The 21,191-nt window shown below is 40.1% G+C and overlaps 1 protein-coding gene across 1 annotated transcript in view; it reads left to right on the plus strand.

The window, feature by feature from the left end:
* spon1b (spondin 1b) overlaps positions 1-21,191 on the plus strand; it is a 101,963-nt gene that overhangs the window by 66,025 nt on the left and 14,747 nt on the right. Inside the window, exons 7-11 of the mRNA XM_072386600.1 lie at positions 4,918-4,982; positions 8,716-8,917; positions 12,759-12,899; positions 14,197-14,272; positions 17,144-17,326. Of these exons, the coding sequence (XP_072242701.1) occupies positions 4,918-4,982; positions 8,716-8,917; positions 12,759-12,899; positions 14,197-14,272; positions 17,144-17,326 (667 nt within the window). The remainder of the gene's footprint in view (positions 1-4,917; positions 4,983-8,715; positions 8,918-12,758; positions 12,900-14,196; positions 14,273-17,143; positions 17,327-21,191) is intronic.

Below are 21,191 nucleotides of genomic sequence, written 5' to 3' on the forward strand. Positions count from 1 at the left end.
ACAAGTCGAGCCACCTCCAGAGGTTGAATTGCATATATGAACTGTACTTCCTTTCAATAAAGACAGAGGACTTTTTTTACTTAAATGTAAAATTTTGCAATTCTCACTGTTAAAAGTATGACTTTTCGTATTTTTCCACTGCGCCTTGGTTTGATGCCTTAAAGGAGCAGTGTGGAAGTTCCGCTGTTCGTCAGATTCTGTAATTTCCGATTGCAGTATGAACGCAACACGCTTCCGAGAAACTACGGTGGCCTGACACTGCGTGCAGCACACACTACCCAACACATCCATCACTCAAATGTGTCATGATGTCTTCTCCATCGAGTGAAACCACCTTCTCAAGTTCTGAGGTTACTTTTAGAGATATAAATTATAAATAGATGTTACATTAGGTTAGATATTCTGTGAAAAGATAACTTACAGTGAATGTCACTGTTAGTTGTTCTGCATTGTATTACCTGCATGGTGATAAAAGGCTAAAGGCTGTTTGTATTTAGCCTGATAGAGGGATAGCATTAGCAGGCAACACGTTGTATCTGGCTGACTTTATCTTCAAAGCCTCTTAGTATCACGTTACTGAAATCAGCTGATCTCCATAACATCATTCTGTCCAGCTAACAAAGCTACTTAGTAGATTTGGCGCATAAACTCCCGTGAATCAACAGGGACACGGAGAAGACGTTATGTTTGTTTAATCAGATCAGCTGGTCGTCTGCAAAGTAGCGGCAAATCACGCTTGCAACACCCTTTGTCCCTTTTAGGAAACTGTAATTAATATGGCGATACAAGTGGTGTCCTTCCGGGTAAGTCTTTGTGTGGAGCAGACCGCAGTATAGTAAATAAAAACGTAACGACTTGTTTTATAGGGAGACTATATAGCACTAACAATATAGTTATATGTATTATATTCCATTTCTGTTAATAAATCACCACAATTATTACACACTGCTCCTTTAAAACAATCAACCTCATTTCCACATACACTTGAGTCTGTCCGAGTCAACCAGAAATGCATTTACTTACTATGGGTTCACAAGTAATCTCTGATAGGTGTGCAAAACTCAACCTTCCTTCTTCGCCCCCCCCATTTGGAGTTTGCTTCAAATATGTTGAAAATCTGAAACATATATGGTGGATTTGTGAGAGGGGGACTGCACTGTGTGCCGGGAAGTTGTGAGGCGAACAAACTGAAGTTATGGGAAGCAGTGTAACATAGATTCCATGCATAGTGATTCTCACAACATATTTGACAAAACTGTTAAACTGTGCTTGTTTTTTCCCTTAATATTAAAGCTGTTATGTCGTGGTAATTTCATGCGCGTATTCCTTAAAACTGAGCATGCGTGGTTGCTTGTCTCTGTGTGGCCCTGTAATGGACTGGCGACCCATCCAGGGTGTGCAGAACCTCTCGCCCAATGGCAGCAGGAATACACTCCAGCCCCCCCTGAAACCCCAAATTGGATTAAGCGGGTATAGGAAATGGATGGATGGAGTGGAAAATTGCTAAAATTAGCCACTACTACATATATAGCCACACAAGTACGTGGACACGAGGCGTTCAGTTTAGTACATAAAGTCGTCATTACAGAAGTTTATTCACTGAGTCAAGTCTGCATTTTGAGATCTAATGTTGTGTAGGACTTTCAGTGAACTGGTTTGAAGGGTTTGTGTCTTTTGTGGAATTTTTGATTTGTGACTATTGTGTGAACTTGTCATGAGTAGAAAGGTCAGTGTAAGTAAGTACTTACTTACACTGACCTTTCTCAGACAGCAGTCACAAAGTGCTTCACAGGAAGGGAATCACTAAGTGCAAAATGGACGTACATTACAGCAACATGCAGTCAATATCAGTCTTAGGAGCCCGTGGGCTAGAGTGTTAATACTAGTGTCTAACTTGCAGCAGAGAGTAATCTGAGCGTTTTTAATTAGGAGGAGCAAAAGGTATCCTGAGACAAGCAAAAGCTAAATACCACCAGAAAAGCAACATTTTTGCCATCTAAAGCAAATTTGAACTAAAGAAACTCACAAAATCTTGAATATAAGCTGTTTTAGGGATTTAAACCACACCACTTTCACCAGGAAACCATCTGACTCTTCAGACTGAGAGTAGTCTGACTGCTGTCTACTGCAGGTAAGACACTGGCTACTCATAAGTACTTCACACAAACCCACTTCAGAGAAATCGAAATATCCCAACAGCGTGTGGCAAGGCCGTAACTACCATAGAGGACGCCGAGGTCGTGTCCTCTGTATTTTTTTTGCTTAAATTGAGGTGATTTTATATTTGAAGAGCCAAGAGTAGCGCGACTGTTTAATAAAACAGTGGCTCAGTTTGGGCATACGTGCTGCGCGTCACCAACAACATGCACTGTCTGTGGTAACTACCACACACATGTTGGACTTTGATGTTACCGCTACCGTTAGTGAGTCAGTCAATCACACCAGTCACTGGAAGAGGAGCACATCAAGCTAAAACTGTAGGTGGAGAGCAGTTTAAGTGGTAGATGACTGTGAGACTAAAATACATTTTAATGTGGAGATATTGCAGCCCAGTGTACTACTCAGATAGCAAGGAAACATGAATCAAAGTTTAATTTTGGTGAACCCCGTCAGTACCGGTCGTCAAACAATTTCCACCGGTTGAGTCAACATTCATTTTGTGATTGAAATGCCAGCGACGTCTTCATTGAAAATTAAACGTTTGTTCAGTGTTGATTTCTCAATGTTGGATGCTGAACCTGTTCTATATTGACTCCCGATGCACAGAGCAGATCGTGCAGGACAGGAAGTCGTACGCAGAAACAAAATCATTTTCAAAATAATAATAATAATAAATCATTTTCTGTGGTAACTTGCCTTTACTTCATGAGTCACCATAACGGTGCTTCAAAAAGCCTCAGAATGCCCCATTTTTACCTCAAAATTTCAAAAGCTCTGCACCATCCTCAAGGTTTTTTAAGATTTCTGACACATCTGAAAACATGATGTTGAAATGGAATATTGTTTTCATTTCCATCAGTTTAGTATTTGATTGTATTTATAGATTGAAGATTCAAGAGTTTTATTTGTCACATACATAATCCTACATAGTACAATTTGTAGTGACATTTTCTTTTTACCTGCTACCAAGAATTAAGGATAAGAATTTAAATATAAATATGTCGAATAAAAAAAACCTTGGCACAATAATTCCACACACAATAAGAAAAATGCTTCAGTAAAAAAGTGTTGAGTGAAATGTATTAAAATATAAGTGTAAAAACTTACAATATTAACAATATTATTGATCTTAGCATTTAGGTGCAGGTGAGTGAGATAGTCCGGTTTTTTATATTCTTCACTGAAGGGAAAACAGGATAGGGAGGAAAAGGCTGAGTCAAACCAAGCTCATCTTTGGGCCAAGTAGCAAGAAAAGTCACATGCTTTAAAAGTCAGATGTATAATGCATAATAATTGAAGTATTGTGTAAGATTATAATAGAAATGTGTTCAAAAGCTGGTTTTCCTTAACAAGAGTGAAAAGATTAGGCACTATCATCAACATGATAGTGTAATAGGGCTTGGGTTTGGGTTATTTTAAATACTAAAGGAAATATGAAGTGTTTGTATATATTATCCCTCTGTCCCAGTACAGTTAATTCCTTTTTATTCCTAATCCATGACTTGATGAAATTCATTCTCCAGTTTTACATTGTAACTCATTTGCAAATCATTTAGGATGAGGGTGATGTTCTGTGATATCAAACAAAACAAACAAGCCTAAAAGTCATTATAATGTTGTTTTTCTTCCTTTAAGACTCTGAAAATGGCCAGATTTAAATAACGGAATTGAAAAAATTTCCAGGGGAGCGTGCCCCCGAACCCGCCTAGAAGTTCTGACTCATGACCTCAGTATTTTGTGGACCCTGCGTACGGCCTTGGCGTGTGGTCAGACAGTGTGTGGAAAAGTCACTTTCTGACTGATTTTCTTAGAGTGCCAGTGTGTAACATCTGTTTGTAGAAATGCGATGTAAGTACGTTGTAGCCACTGTAGTTTGTGCCATGTGGAGAGATTTTATTTGTATGCAATTTGCAGTCAAGCAACTAAAAGTTACTACATCCTGCACACTAGACCTTTAACTCATCTGTTGTCCTTCTGCTCTATCCACATTTGAATTACCAGTACATGAAAAGCCAATTACAATGTGTGCAACACTGGCAGACAGAACATTTCTATGAAGTTGTTTAAGTTTGTGTCACATCAGTTACTATGTCCAGTTAAATCCATACTGACTTGTAAACTTGTTTTCATCCACACACAGACAGAAACACACACATACACGATGAGACAAGGCTTTCAACGTGACTATGGAACCATCATTCAATCACAAAATGTTTTTCTTTTATTTCAGTGTGTCCCAGTCTGAAGCTGTTGTGTTTCTGTATTTAAAAGATAAAGCGACTAAAAGATGGAGGAATCAATAAAGACTATTAATATAATATTAATAAGGCACATTCAGACTTTTCAGTTCACTTCTAATCAGCGGCTGCTTTTGGCTGAATAATTAGATGAGGTGCATTATGATAGAAAATGTGTTGTGCAGTCCATAAAGTGGCTGTAATGCTAGAGAGACTTTAGAGAGTGGTGGGTGCTGTGTGGAGTGTAAAGTGAGGTTCTTCTCTGGAATAACAGACAGCTATTATAAAACAGCACAGAGCCATTTTGTGGCGATAAGAGACACACTTTGTCCAGGCTCTTAAGCCTCTGAAAAGTGGAATATACTTTGCTGTCCTTGAATGAGAGTACTAGCCCCCAGTTTTGTCAATTTGTCAATTTCAGGCCTTTTCTCTGTCAATGTCTCTTTTTGTCCCTTTATAGTCATCCATTTAGTGGCAAATTACTTTTTGTAACTCTCTCTTGCTCTCTGTCTCTTTGCAGGGAGATGAAGTACTGACTGTCATTAAAACGAAAGCTCAGTGGCCGGCATGGCAGCCTCTCAACCTGTAAGTATCACATAATGTTAGTTTAACTTAAGAGTGCCGTGTCTTTCTCCTGCTCTCGTGTTTGTTTTCATCTGCATGCCTCAGATTCTGTGGTAGACCTGGACAAAAGGTTATGCGTTTAAGATAAAAGTGCTGCTCCATTAGCCGGTGGTACCTCAGTGATGATGAGCATTGCGACTGCGATGGCATATTCAGCTTCTGATGTGCAGCGTTCTATTGGTGCAGGTTGGAGAAAACTGGTCTCAACTTTATTCCTCTTGGAGAACTAACTCTCAATGCTGATTTGCAGCGTAGCTGTTGTTGCTTGTGAAGTCAGCAGGAAGTCTCTGCGTTGTTGCAGGTGCTGAAACTTAATGACAGGAACACCCCTCCCATGAAAGCACTCCATCACATGAACATGCATTTGAAAACAACTGCCTTATAAACGACAGGGGACACTAAACTTCACACACATTTAAGACATCTGTCTGAGGCCAACAAGCAGTCAAAGACGCAACTTCCTGTGACTTCTTGCAAACACAACACTCATTCAGAATTTGTATAAAGGACCACAGTGCAGGGAAACAGTTAATCCAAACAAAAACAGCAACAGATGACTGATTTTGTCTCGTTTTCTTCAGAAAATTGATGACCTAAAGTCACCAGTTTAGTTCATTAAGGCTATTTTAGACAACAGTGGATGTTTGTGAAACCTCTGCAATGCTGACGGTCTCTTTAAAGGCTAACAACAGCGATACAAACAGATTTATACATGCTATTTTGAGTAGGATCTATAAATGCTAGCTGACTTTAATTAAACACACAACATTGTTCATAAACATTTCTGCAAACACATGCGACATATTGGGCTCTACACTGGCTCTGAATTTTTAAACATGGTGGTCACAGCATTGTTGTTGATCTGATTGGTCTACAAAACTTCGCTCCCATCCCCAATGTTATGTTCTTTGCTCTGGCCCAGCAAAGAGTTGGTGCTTAGCCCCAGTGTTTGGGGGCTGAAGGTGGTTCTTTTGGCGGTTGAAACAGATAGAACTGGCCTCGAACCAGCACTGCATTTGCTTTCGCTGAAAAACCCCAAAAGAAATGCGGCCCTATTTCTCAGTTGATTCACAGTGATTGTCCCAAAAAACACAAGAATATCTCCACACAATCCATTAATCTGTCAGTGGCTTAATGAGTACCTCTGGCAACCTCAGTCATTCGTCGTTCTCGTCCACTTTGTGGACATGCACAGCCTTGCAAATGCACATCTACCTTTTGTGGCATTTTGCAAGCACAGTGGGTAAATGGAGTGAAACTATTACAAAATTAAGACTGTTCAGTTCAGCTCAGGCTTCTCTGTATCATTCCATTTGGGATCTAATGAACTAACTGGCACTAATTCACACTTTTACAGTAAGATGCTGTGTCAAAAAGTTGTAGAAAGTCATACATTTTATTTCAACTGTTTTCCACATTGCGTATTGATGTGGTTATGATGAGGTTAAACTTCTAGTTTTGGCTTATTGTCCATCATTTCACTTTTTCACGTACGTTCATTTAATGGTATGAACTAAGGCAGGACTTCTTAGTTGCTGCAGCAGAAAGGAATCTGTCTTTGTGCTCTGGGAGGAATATGACTGAGCTGACCCCGACTTCACAGAATGAAAGTGGAAAGGGGAAGGTTATTGCTTCAGAGGTATAAAAAGAGGAGAAAATAAAAGATGGTCTTGTCATCAGTGCGGGTATAGCGGTAAAGTTGAGATGAGTTAAAGTTTTCAGGAAGGGGTTGGAGGGAAAGGTGTAACTTTAAACTTTTGTCTTTAACTTTAACAATGTCCCCCGTGCAGCCACAAAATTCTGTGCAGTTCAAGCTACGACTTCATTTCTAACAGCGTGAGCCGGTTGCTGTTTGCTGTGTGTTGTGTTGAAACACAAAGCAGATTCTGTATGTTGATGCTGTTCAAAGTGCTCCAGTTTGACCAGGTTTACACCTCTCTCTAACTTTACATCAGCTCTTGATGAATCTGTTGATCATTATTCATCATGTTTTCAGCTGGGGATGCACCGATACCACATTTCTTTTTAAATCGAGTACAATTTACCTTTTAGTACTTGTTACTCATACCGAGTACCATTGTGAGTCAAGGCCATTACAGTTCTTACAATTAGACATATTTTATTTTATTTAGGCATATTCAACCCAAAAACAACCGCACTTTGTGCATTTTAGTAATATGAAACTACTCTTAGTGCAACATTTTGTTTTAGATTTCAGATTTAGATGCGAGATTTTGTCCGTCCTCTTGACAGTTTTGCTGAGCATAAATTGCTGACCGCTTTCTTCTGTCACCATCATTCACTTTGAAATACCTCCACACGGCTGACATAGCTCCGTCTTTTTCACGTCGTGGTATGTTCACATCCCTCGCTTGACTGGAACATGTTAGCGCAAACACATTGCAGGGAAATTAAGCTCCTGTCACACATCGGTATCGATTCTGTAGTATCGGAACACTTACACGCACATTTTATCGATACCGATACTGTTATCGATATTGGTGCATCCCTATTTTCAGCACAACTGTAGCTTATGAATGTTGTAACTGCATAAAATTTCTTATTTCTTTCTTAAGGATCAGATAAACAGGTTCAGAAAAATAATTGAATCAAAAGTATTTTAAAAGCCAACAGAATCCTGATCATTCTCTTAACAGTAACTGTTTTTTTTTCTCCAACATTAAATAAGCAAGACTATAATTAAGGAAGAGAACTGTTGTCGGTGATCAGTGCATCATGTGCAATGGATGAAAAACAAGACTTTACAAGATTTTGATTTACCTTGTTACTGAATGTCAGACTTTTCTGCAAATTATAGAAATACTTAATCTCCATTATGAGCTGTGTCAAGCTCTCGATTAGCAGCACGAGAACTCAAAAGTGTGGGAAAAGTTTCACTTTCATCAACTATTGAATGTAACTAAAAGTCAGATATTATTGTAATGTGTAAATAATGATAAGATTAACTGTTTTATGATGGCTTCCTTTAGAAGGCTCTAAAGGGCCTAACTGATTTGTCTGAGTTTTGCATCCTCTGGAATTAGTTAAAAAGCAATTAGAAACTTATCACAGTTCTAGCCCTCAGGACAGCATGAGCATGAACAAACACACACACACAAATGCAGTGTATCTTTCACCAAACATCTGTTTAATTACCCCTTCTAGCGCTGTCTGTCATTTGCGATATATTGTGCCACTATTATTGTTGCTAACGATCACATTCACTCACACAGAGGCACACACTCGCAGTGTGAATATGAAACAGTATCTCATTTTATTCAGTTTTATGAGCAAAATTCTGAAGTTATTAAAAAATAGTACAGCTTTTTGCTCATGTCTACGTTAAGATGGGATGATTAAGACACTTTGTTGAATCAAATTACCTCAAATTATCTTCATTCAGAATGTCTTGCTACACTCATGATGTTTCAGACATGCAGAGACAGTACAACAAGATTTGCAATTTCATTCCACTGATTGGATATTTCAGAGCTTTAATGATCCCACAATTAACAGTGTTACTTGGGTCAGAGGTTGTGACATCACAACCCGCCATTTTACATGTAATCAAGGGAAATTTTAGCAAGAAACTGGGATACAGCAAACAGTTGCTTATGCGATTGTTATGCTCTGCCATTATAACAGTACTTAAGATAAGCTCTTTTGTTCTGTTTTTGCCAACCATTTGGACCAGACGAGCAGCTCCGTCAGCAGAGTTTTCTGTGGACCGGACACGTCACCTCATGTCCTTCCTCACTATGCTTGGACCCAGTCCGGACTGGAACGTGGGGCTGTCAGGAGAGGACCTTTGTACCAAGGACTGTGGCTGGGTGCAGCGACTGGTGACAGACCTCATACCATGGGACGCAGGCACAGACAGCGGTGTCACATATGAGGTATCATATTATTCTTTCAAACGCTTTCTGACACCTGTGGATGTCTGACATGTATCATCTCGATGACAAATTGAAGTCTTGTCACAGTTTAGTAAAATTAGGTTTTTTTGTAGCCCCAGGATTTGCCGCCTACTGGCCATTAGACAGAGTGCAAGGTTAGGGCACTTCCACATCAGCTTCATTATTAAACCTGGAGCCTTCGTCCATCTCACACATCCAGTCTACTGACTGCCAGCAGTTTGTATATTAAACAGCATTTTTATCACGCTGCCACATCACAGCGCTCTCCACTTTCACCTGTCTGTTACTGTGATAGACTTTAGTCTCTACATCCTTGGGATGAAAGGTGCTCATCCATATTCACCCACTGTTTGGGGACTAGAGCAATTTATTTATAGTTTACACACTCATGAATAAGGAAGAAGCTTATCCTGTGGAGGAGTGATGGTACATACTTTTCAAAAACCCCACTCACAAAAAGCCAGAGCTCTCAGTTCTGATTCTGTTCCTCTGGAAGCAAGCAGTGTTTGCAGGCTGCCGGGGGATTGGTTTTAGCCTCATGAGCCATTTGATATGGTATGAATAATTCTTTTACCAGCACTGTCACTCACTACAGTTGGTAGTTGTCTTGTATTGATGTGAGTATTTGAAATTCAAACATCTCATTTGTGAAACGTGCCTTTATCAATCATTTTATTTTAAGTACATAAATCTGCTGTCCTTAACTTTTTTTGTTTTCTTGGCCCTCTAAGGTCATGTTTCCTGAGATCATAATGTGACCGTTTTAGTCAGGAAATAACAATGAATCATGGTTAAATCGTGTAGTACATCCACAGAGACATGGGAATAAAGTATTCTTTTGCATCAACTGCATGAAGCACCTCACGTAAAGTAGTTTTTAAGGGTCTCTGAGGATCCTTTAAAAGAAGAAACACGAAGACGAACCTTCCGATTTATAGATGTTTTTGGCCTTTTGCCTTTTATTAGGAGGAGAATGTGTGGGAAGAAGAGACATGCGGTAAATAATCACCACAGAATTAACTTGTAGCTACAAAGAGAATGATCAACATTGTTGTCAAACGGGTGTATCTTATTTAATATGTGCAGCTCTCTCTTTGTCCTACTCAGTTCTGTTGTGTGGATTAAATCAAAAGTTGGTTCAAAACTTTAAGTGACGCAGACGAGTTCGTCTAAAAGAACTGACAGAATGCATGATGTTTGTCACAGGTTTATCTTCTCTCTGCAGAGTTCTAAAAATAACACAGATGCTTTGATTCACGTCTGAAAACAGTGCTGTGGAATTAAAGGAGGAAATTAAAGGAGGAATATTAAATGCATATTAAATTATGTATTTTGAGATTAAACAAAAAGTGGCAGTGGACCAGCTGGTAAAAATAGTGACTGTCGACCTGGCTGTAATACGGTCAACAAAGAGAATAACACCAAACAGTCCTGTGATTCTGCTTTGAATCATTGCCACAGAATTATTCCCTCCATCAAGAGAAATGACGTTGTTCTCTTTTTAAAAGCCCGTTTTATAGTCATCCGTTCCCTCTATGATGCTATTGGATTAGTATTCTTGTTCCACAAATAATTCCCATGCCCGGAGTTTTGGCTCCTTAACTTTGATTATTGTAACCATTCCTCAGTGGAAGGCCGAGAATCTCTTCCCTCCGGCGTGTTTGACACGCAATATACGAGAGCAGATGTTTTCCACTGGGACTCCAACCCCTCTTACTGAGTCTGTGTACTGAGCGCATTTTTTGCACAGTGCTAATGTGGGAGGATGGAAATACTTCCCCTTTGAATCATGACCCGATCTTCAACTTTTGCGTCATATGTGCGCACGCACATTTCATGCAAATGATTAAAGACATGCCAGAGTTAATTAAGCTTTAAATTCAGATGACACCCTGTGTCATCTGAGGAGATGACACAGAGAACTGAAAGGTCCCTGTAGCTTAAAATCTTTTTAAATATAAACACTTTAGACATTAGTGACCCATGTGAGTGTAAAAAAAAACAGTGCAAGAACTCAGAAAACAAAGAATTTTTAAACAAGTGTGGTTATCATTACGCTGATGTTTCTCCTCACTTTCCTCACATGCATTGTAACTCCTCCCATTAGCGATGTGAGACAGGGGGCAACAAAAGAACAGAGGAGCTGAAACTACAAAATCTGCTCCATTCCATGTGTAATATACAAAGAGACGAGGCGTTTGCACACCACATGTACTAATGAAAGACTTTTGCATAGTTTTTATTGCTTTTAGAAGCATCATTCCTCCCCGATGTATAATTAAGGGAAGTGGAAATCGAAGGTGGTGAATGAGGAAAAGTATCCAGGTCTCGGGTCATGAAAGGACACGTATAGTACAGATAAAAGCAACATAAGCTGGACAAAGATGTAGAATACTAAAATGTAAAAGGATAAACCTGGAACCATGGCAATAATGGCAATAAGGTCAAAAAGCCAACAAATGTCATTTTTGGGCCATGAAGAACTGACTCTGTGATCGACCTCAATGTTGAGGCAGAAGAATCTTTTAAAACTGTGGCCCAAAGAGATACACAAATGCTGGATTTAAATATGCTGTACGCTTTAAAAATGAGCACGTTTATGAGTTCTGCAAAGAAGTTAAGGTTATCAATAACTGTAAGACACCTTTGCTATTCACTCGGTTCTGATGGAACAACTGGAACGGAAAGTATTTCTGAACTGTGGAGGAAATGTTGTTGCGGATCATTTTAATTGCATTTAGACTGATGAGTTTAATATTGATTATGTTGTTTGTGACGATGGTGTAATAATTAGGCCCAATGAAGTGTGTCGTGTCATTGACGAACTGGCCCTGAACAAAGCATGTGACATTTACTGGAGATTAGTCTCTGATGTATAGCAGCCAGCCACAGATTCTTAGTGTTTCTCACTTTTTTTTTTGCTATTCTTTGGATTGTTAATGCGTTGCACTCTTACCTGACCATTGGTACAAAGCCAGTGCAGTAGATGCATTTATGTGGGCTGCCACACTTTCCAGTATTTCAGATATTTGAACAAATACTTTCTTAATGACTTAAAGGACACATGATAATCATATATATGGTATGCGTCTTTCCACTCATGGAAATTAATGGTAGAAACAAATTATATAACACTGCAGTATTCTCTATTTTTCCTGTTAACGTCCAAAAGTAATGATCAAATTAATAATGTATGCTTTTATGCACAATTGATGTTTGCATCAAACCATAACAACTACATGGGTTTGAATCATTTCTGCACCCAAGAACTTACTTATTGTTCTGCCTTACACTTCGAGGAGTTTTTCCAAGTTATTATTTTATAGTTCTTGAGCCACTGGGCATCATTTTCAATAAAGATCTGTTTAGACCTGTTTGATTAAAGATCGTTGTGAAGATTAATTATGGAGGATCACATGATGAATGTTAAATCATTATGTGTAACAACCAAGTGCTGATGAATTTGATGTTTAAGCCACATTATTAAGAATGATTTATATGATGATGACAGTGTGTAGTGGCAGTATTGCAAGTTTTAATATTGTCGATGTCCCAATAGAGGTTTTTAGAGTCTTCCTTCTCCACTTTTAGAGTTTGCTGGTGCTGTAATTAAAGAGCAGCAAAAGTCTGAAAAGCTTCAGTTGGCATTTAGAAGCTTGTTGATCCCCAACTGAGTCTGCATGAAATGCCACAATGTTCTTCTTGTTTTTGGAAACTTGCTTTAACCACATTAAACATATAAAATGTAATTATTCTTTGTTTTAGTGCCCATGTTGTTCTATTGTTTTTATGCTTACATCTTTATTGTGCTGTTTCTCAGTCGCCAAACAAGCCCACCATTCCCCAGGAGAAAATTCGACCCCTGACAAGTCTGGACCACCCTCAGAGCCCGTTCTACGATCCAGAGGGGGGTGCAATTACCCCAATGGCCAAAGTGGTGGTTGAACGTATTGCTAGAAAGGTAAAAAACTGTCTGTTGCATGTGTGTTTGCACATGTTTGAAATACTTAACATCTCTTCTCAACAGTAAGTTTATCAGACTCTGTGGCGACATGTGGAACGACAATATTGTGTCAAAGGTTGTGATTTTCTTTCTCACCACGTGGCTATGAGATAGTATATGAGACACAAAGTGGGACTACATCCTGGTACAATTTTTTATTGTAAATTGTTCTTGAAAATATACTTAATTGCTAATTCAGCTTCTTCCTTGTAAGTCGCTTTGGATAAAAGCAGTCTGCTGAATGCACAAGGGATTACAAGGGAGTGCATTTAGAAGAAATACCCTGAGGACAAAAGACCCAAAACACAAGGTGGGCTACATTATTCCCTCAGATAGAGGGCAAAGGCTTCAGCTCCTTAGAGTACTGAGCCTTTATTAGTGGTAAAAATCTCATTATCTGTATGAACTGTCATATTTTTCCACAGTAGCTTATTTTAATGACTCAAAATAATACCTGGAAAAGTGCACATGAACACATGCGCTTCCTCGTATCTGTGTGTTCATTCATATCAGAGTCTATTAGAAATCCATTTCATTTTAGATGGAGCTCCGTAATAAGTTCAAGTGTGTGAAACACTGCTTTTATTTTCCCCCTGCAGAATTTGCCTTAACTATATTGACGTGCTGCTGTGGATTGTTGAGAGAGACTGCACTCAGCGCCGTAAAATGGAATAAACAAAGTAGCAAACAGGCTAACAAACTATTAGCTTGACTGGCTGTGATTACACACTGTACACATCCTGCACTAAATCAAATCAAAATCCCTTCTGGATTTAATTGTGTATACAACACCCCTGTTCCTAGTAGTGCTTTTATTGTAAGAGATGTTAACGTAAGTCATATCCAACAACTTACCGGACTAATCAAACAGCAACTTTTACAAATGTTTAATGCAGCACAGCAACACGGTTAAAACGGTTATTTTATTGAAATGATTTTTTTTTTTTCAACTGAAGCTCTTTTTTCCGTCCCAGCCAACGTAGTCTACACAATCCAGTGCAGCAAGGAGTGCACAGACCTATATGCAGGGGGGAGTTACAAAAGAAAGCACATGGCACAACACAGGAGAGCCAGGTCCTCCGGTCAGAACTCAGCATCGAGACAAGAACAGACAGCAGTTTAACATAAGGATGAAGGAAGCCATCTATGTTAAACTGGGCTCACATGCTCTGATCGTCTCAAGCTCTAAGATTGCTTTGTCATGAGGTCATGTTGGAAATCTTTCTGTTGTGTGACACCAGCTTTCCTCACACAGGGAGAGCAGTGTAACGTGGTGCCGGACACCATCGATGACATAGTCGCTGATATTGGACAGGAGGAGAAGGAAGAAGGTACAGAGAACACAAACACACGTTCAGGAAAAGACCCCAAACATGATACAACAGTGAAACTTTAAGAGCTTAATGATGGTTTTAGCTAATTATTTAAACCATGTCAACCATGTCAAACATTTGCTTTAACCACTGGGACTTGTAGCTTGCAGAATGAGCAGACACCGTTGGGAGTAAGAGTCTTATTATGAGGAAGGACACACACTATCTTAGCTCATCGCAAATACAATTGATTTAATCTGAAAATCACATTAGAGGTCAGGTAATCAGAGGTGGGCGCCCTGTTGCAGAGAACTACTTGTCCTGTCAAATGTTCCTGATATTTACTTTATATAGATTTAAGTCTAAATCAAAGTGTAGTTTGTGCTGATTCTTTTTTAAATATATTTTGAAGCCTAACACAGCAGCTGTGGCTGCCAATCCAACCTGAGTGAAAGATCCTGTGTCATCATTGCTCTGGTTTTCCTGAAAGATCTGTGAGCTGCTTTAAGGGCTCCAAATTAGGTTTAACTTATGTTTTTTGTTTATTTTGCTTTCGGCTGAGATTCTGCTTCTTTGTCTGTGACACCAGCAGTTTTAATTAGGTGTAAAAAGCGTTGTGCACAAACACATTAATGTGTGCTCGTGAGTATCGTTTCTTTTTCTAAGAATTTTGAACAAGGCAGTTTTTATTTGATGAACATGAAGTGAACTTAGCTTTCTCTCACGGCATTAAACAACAGTCTTTTTGACTGTGAATATGTCATGATGAATTGTGCCTGCAAGCACCCTGCAGGTGCACACTCTGGTGGAAGCCACTGGGCTTGGCGATCACATCTGCACCCGACAAAGGTATAACTACCGTATGCACAACCTTTTTCTTTTTTTCTTATTATTATTTTTACCTCTTTTGGTGCTCCCACAACAGAATCTCACAGCTGGGGACAGGAACAGGAAGACACAAACACAGGAGTTGAGTGGAGGCATCGGGTGTGTGCAAATTGGGAAATGAGATATGGAGCAGAGTTGTCAAGCTTCATGTAGAAATAGGACCCAAATACAGACAAAGCTTCAAAAGGAAGGTGGGTGTAGACATAAAATAGCTTAAATAAACCAAACTCTGCAGAGGCAGGAAGTCTAGGGAGAATAAATCCAAAGAGAAACAAAACTAAACCCAACTAAGCATAGACAATAATTTAACACAAGGACAAAATGAAGATGAGAATCCGGTGAAACAGGTGAAAAAATACAATTATGACAAAAGCAAAACAGATGTGGCAATTAGTAAACAAGGAATCTGGGATCTGGTGTTGTCATGTTTCCACTTATGTTTTGCATTTTTTGTCATGTTCTGTGTTTTTTGCCTCAGTCTTTCTCCTGCCCTGCCATCAGATCCTTCTGTCACAACGTGTGGCGTGGAGGTGATGGTGAAGGAGAGAGGACCCAGATGCAGATATATAAATGAAAACTGAAAAAAAAAAAACGCTGCTAAGCCAGAATACCAAAAACCTAAACTGACAAAACAAAACTTAAGGAACAAACAAAAACCTGACATGAACAGGGACAAACCTGATACGACATGAATGACGGCAAGGATCTGACAATGGACATGAACCAACTGGGAGATAAATACTGAGGAGGGTGATTGGTGAGTGAGTGCAGCTGATGATAATGAATACAGGTGAAGGGAGTGAAGCTGATGGCAGGAGAAAGACAAAAAATGCAAATCATAAGACTCCAAACATGGCAGAAACATGACAGATGTGAAGGTGAAACGTGAAGCCGGTCAAACAAAATGCAACAGGAAGCAAAGTTACTTAAGCACACACAGTGACCTGATTACAAAACTAACGTGTTGACCACGACGGGAGTTGGTTAATGAAAATGGCCTGTGATGGTTTTTCATCCGACTCTTCAGTGTGATTTACTTAATAAATTTGCAAAAAAACATGATTAAATGTCAGTCTTTGTAATTACAGGATGAGTTCCTGTTATTACAGTTTCCTGCCTCCTCAGCCACTCAACTGCTAACCAGGGAAGACTCCTGCATGACAGTTCCTGCTGTGCATCTAGCGCTTTATACCTATTTTTTACTGTTAGCAGCTTTTGGTAGGATGCAGCATTTTGCACACATAGCAGAATCCTTAACAAGGATCTCCTGCCGCCTAATAAATGTCTTCCCCAGTCAGTTATGAGCCATTTCCCCCTCTCCCGCCTCCCTTTTCCACCTCTGTTCCTCCACCTCTCCTCACTTTCTTTCTTGTCTCTGTGTGAGATGACACTACAGAGGCAAATTTCCATTTAGGCTTGTCCCCCCGGTTAGCCCAGAGCTTCAGCGCTTTCACGTACACATCAACCCACCTCTCCCCTCACCTTTCTCTTTGTGTCTACAGTTCCTTTCTTCCCTCATTCCCCTCTGTCATTACACGTTATCCCAGAGAACCGGGCCCACTCAGGTCTGTCCCTGCGGCCTGACAGTATATTCTCCCTCGCCTCTCCTCTCATTTTCTCTGCCTCCCTGAAGCCCTAAGAGAGTTTTTTTAATTGAAGCCAGTCCTCCTGCTACTTCTCATAGCTCTGCTGCCGCTGATAATTGGACAAGACATTCACAAATCGCACTCCTCTCTTTCTCTCAAGCTCAATCCCTCTCCTGCTTTCTTTCTCTCTTGGATGTCACTTTGTGGCCTCTTGTGTTTCACTACCTGCTGTAATCACCTTTAGGCACAACATTATGGTATGCTATGAGTTCAGCTGCTTCACTGAGTGAGATGGAGAATTAAGTTTTGTAAATGCAATTGATAAGTGCCAGCATAGACCATTTAATCACAATAATTCACCAGATTAGCAGGGAAAAATGAAATTTGTCAACATCTGCTCATGTTCCTCTCTCAGATGACACACCAGAGACATGTATCTACTCCGCCTGGTCTCCGTGGTCAGCGTGTAGCAGCGCTACGTGTGACAAAGGTCGCAGGATGAGGCAACGGATGTTAAAGGCTCAGCTGGATCTCAGCGTGCCGTGTCCCCACACCCAAGATTTCCAGCCCTGCATGGGCCCAGGATGCAGTTTGGAGGGTAAACACACACACACGTACACACCCAAAAATTCGGACGACAATCAGCCTTCTCAGCCAGTTTGCTTTCAATGAATAACATTTATTTAGCTGTGTGGAAGGACCTTCTGCACACAGCCAGAATGCAGCTGCAGATAATTCCTTATTTCCCTCATTAAAATTAAAGTAACTGTCCTTTAATTTCCTCTGAACAGGGCCAACACGGAAAGCTCTTTTATCTATCAAACTTCTAAAGAACAGAACTTATGTGCTTGAAATGATTCTTTAATGCACTTTTATTCCCTTATCTTGAGGCGACAGACAGATAGTTGGTCAACCTTTCATTTTTGCGTACTCTGCTCCCATAACTTAACCACAGAAAGCAAAACTTTTCACTTACTCCTCTCATCAACAGTCTTGACCGTGATCTTAGAATTTAAAACCAGGAGTGATCAAATTAACCAAAAAACTATTTTTAACAAGACGAATTCCTTATGATCTTCTGATCGCAGTAATAGAATTAATTTGTGCAGACTTGGTTAGTTTCTGAGCACAAATGTTGGCCTTCACTGAGAATGAGAAATAAAGCACATATATCAACTACATCTACCTTTGCTTTAACTCTTAGTTGACAACAGTCCTGTTAGTTTTGAATGTATATATACACCAATGAGCCGGAGCATCAGCACAACCCACCCAATACTGAGTAGATTCCCTGTTCCCTGCGAAAACAGCTCGGACCATTCAGAGCATGGACACATCTAAGGGTGTCCTGTGGTGTCTGTTACCGTGATCTGTTAGCATCATGGCGGTTGGACCCGCTGGGTTGCGGAGTAACGTCTTTGTGGATTGAGATATCAGATCCTATCAGATGTGTTAAGTTTGGAAACTGGATGAACAACTCAGACTCTGTTGTGTTCTCTGAGCCCTTCCAAAGCAGTTTTAGCTGGGCTTACTGCAGTCCTGCTGCACCTATAGAACCCTTTTCACACATGAACACCGGAGATTTTCAGGAGAAAGTGCAGACAATTTGATTTGGTCTTTTTCTGTGGTTGCTGCTCACACAAGCACATCACAACGGGAGGCTTTCTGCTGGAGATGCACTCTCTCAGCTGGAAATACGAAGGTGGGGATATGGGGGAGCAGGTGTCTAAAGCATGTGATGCAGAGATTAGGCTGTTTTCTTCTTCTCCACAGCACATTGAGGATAGCACATAAAGCTCCTTACTGCGTTGATATGAGTACTGTATGTATCTGTAAGTATCCACAATAACAAAGAGAGAGCAGAAAGCAGCATACAAGCTAGAAGAAAGGACAAAATCTTACACACTGCGGCCACAAACGTTTGAAATATTTACTGACACGTTTACACACTGTATCATGCGCTGATGTTTTGGAGGTTTCATTAGGGGGCTGGGTGAAAAGGCGCCACAAGAAGTCTGAGCTTATGTTATGGACATATGTTATCTCACTTGTCATCGCTCTGGATCATCTCTAGAACATTTCACGACTCCAGTACGTGTGTGTAAATAGCTGAGGGGGGAGCGTTATTTGGAGGGTGTGATTGGTATGGAAATATGTGTAGGTATGTGGCAAGTGTCCAAATAACATTAGGATGCAGGTTTTCCCAGCAGTACATTGAACTGTGACAAGATTAAGAGTGTTTTTCACTTCACCTGTCAGCGATAATAATGTTATGGCTGATAAACTCAGATTATAACACAGAGAGTGACAGCAGTCCCTGTATCTTGACAAAGCAAACAAATGATAACAATAATAAAGTATCTTTTTCTCAAAAAGTTAACTCTTAAAATGATCAGCAGATTAGACCTCAACATGACTCGGTGAGTGTGTGTGGTTGATTTTGGCTGAATCCCAATTAACCTTTGACACACAGCTGCTCACTCATTCTTATTCTACTGCCTGGTGAAATCATTCTGAGTCCAGAAGTTCCATTGTGCAGCCATTGTATAGCAGTTAAGGTTATTGTGATGAAGGATTAGAGCATGTGTGAGCAGACAGGCAAAACAGAAGGAAACAGGTGACATCTCTGTGATTACATAGAGAATCTGCAGCTGTGAGCTGACAGTGAAAGCAGATTGAAGAGAGTGAAGACCACACTGCTCAAAAGCTTATATCAAGTAAATATGTGACAGAATACACCGAATATCAAAGTACACAGTTACAATTGGTGAACAGATACCTTTATTACTTCACTAAAACATAAAAGATTATTTAGATTAGCTCTCAATGCTGATCAGCCTCCTGGATCCAGGATGATTAAGTCAGGATTTGATTATGTTTGTATTTGACTGAAGGAAATCAACACTTCAAGCTTTCATTGTGATGTTAAAGTCTAAAAATGTAGGATTGTGTATTTTCAGGAGAATAATTAGGATTCAGAAACCGAGTGTGGAGACTGAGAAACAAACATGTTTCACAAAGCTTTGGTTCACAAATGAACTCGTGACAGATGTCGCAGACTAGCTTCAGTTTTTTTTTATATTTCTTGGTCGTAGTTTCTCTCTGTTGCCAAAGTAGCTAAGTTTCCCTCTAATTTCCATCTCAGTTATCAGTTTAATGCTCTTTTACTGCAAACAACAACCCCTGATTCTGCAGCAAACACACACATAATCACAAAAACCCAGAGAGTTTGCTCCTGGTCCAATTTCCAGTGAAGTTGTCAGTTTGGAACAAATGCTTAGAGGCAGCGCCTGTCTTCCTCCCTCTCCCACTTTTCGCTCCCAGCATGTCTAGTCATCAGATGAGTGGAGCTGTTTCGGGCTGAAGGAGCCTCTCACATACGCAGACACACACCGGCATACTTCCACTATTCACTACAGCTATTATTGATTATCAGACAGCAACATAGATAGCTTTTTGTTCCTGAGCACCTCTCCTTTGTTTTCATTTCGCGCTCCGTTAGCGTGCGATGGGAGATTGATAATTGCGGAGTTCATGCTGGGGCAGGATGGGGAGAGAAACCAAGGGTGATTAATATTCCTCGGAAACACTTTCGCTCACTGGAGGCTTCACCTGAGCTTGAGATACCTGTATCTTTTATTAATGATTCACTTAGCTCCGCTTTATTAGGCAACAGCTGGTTAGGAACGCAGTCACTGTTGGTTGGATGAATATGAGTCAAGTGATGTGAGTCAAAGAAAAATCTATTTTAAGTGTCATAGATTTTTATTGACAATTATTGGGAAAAAAAATCCAATTTACAAGGTCTGCTCACACATGATTGTTTCCTCTTGATAGGCTCCCTTTTCTCACAAGTGTGCCACTCAGAGGAGGTGTTGAAAGAAGAGCGATTTAAAAGGCAGTTTGGTTTGTACGGTGTCTTTCTGTAAGAGAAGAATAGCGAGATCTTCAAGTGCCATACCAGCAAATGGAGACGTTTAAAAAACAGCCATGTTGGGGCCTTGTTAAGCTTGAGAAGCTGCGGTTCGCTTTTCAGCCGATAGAAGCCGAGGTCATACATACTGACTTGCGCTCCCTCAGGTCCCTGCTGTGAAGAGGACCATCCCTCAGTCAACTTGCCTTATTAAAAATGGAGTTAAAGCAGTTTCTGTAGGAGGGCTCTTTGAAAATTCAACTTTCAACGTTGAGCTGACTTAAATCTGAGCATCTAAGTGGAGAAATCGGGTCCAGAGTGTGGGGTTAGTGTTCTGTGACTGCAGGACATGGATTCAAGCACTGATCCAATGCCCCCTCTGAGCCTCTGAGACTGAAAGAGCTCAGTTTGGGGAGCATTATTCTGAAGATCTGGTTCAATTCTGGGTTTTGGCAGCAGAGGGCCTGTGTTTTTTGGGCAGGCTGCTGACATAGTTTCACAGCAATTGTTTAAACTGTGAGGACAATGCATGGGTGGAATTATCATTAAT

This window comes from Leuresthes tenuis, unplaced genomic scaffold, assembly GCF_036924035.1.
Source record: "Leuresthes tenuis unplaced genomic scaffold, fLeuTen1.0.hap1 SCAF_5, whole genome shotgun sequence".
Taxonomy (NCBI): Eukaryota; Metazoa; Chordata; class Actinopteri; order Atheriniformes; family Atherinopsidae; genus Leuresthes; species Leuresthes tenuis.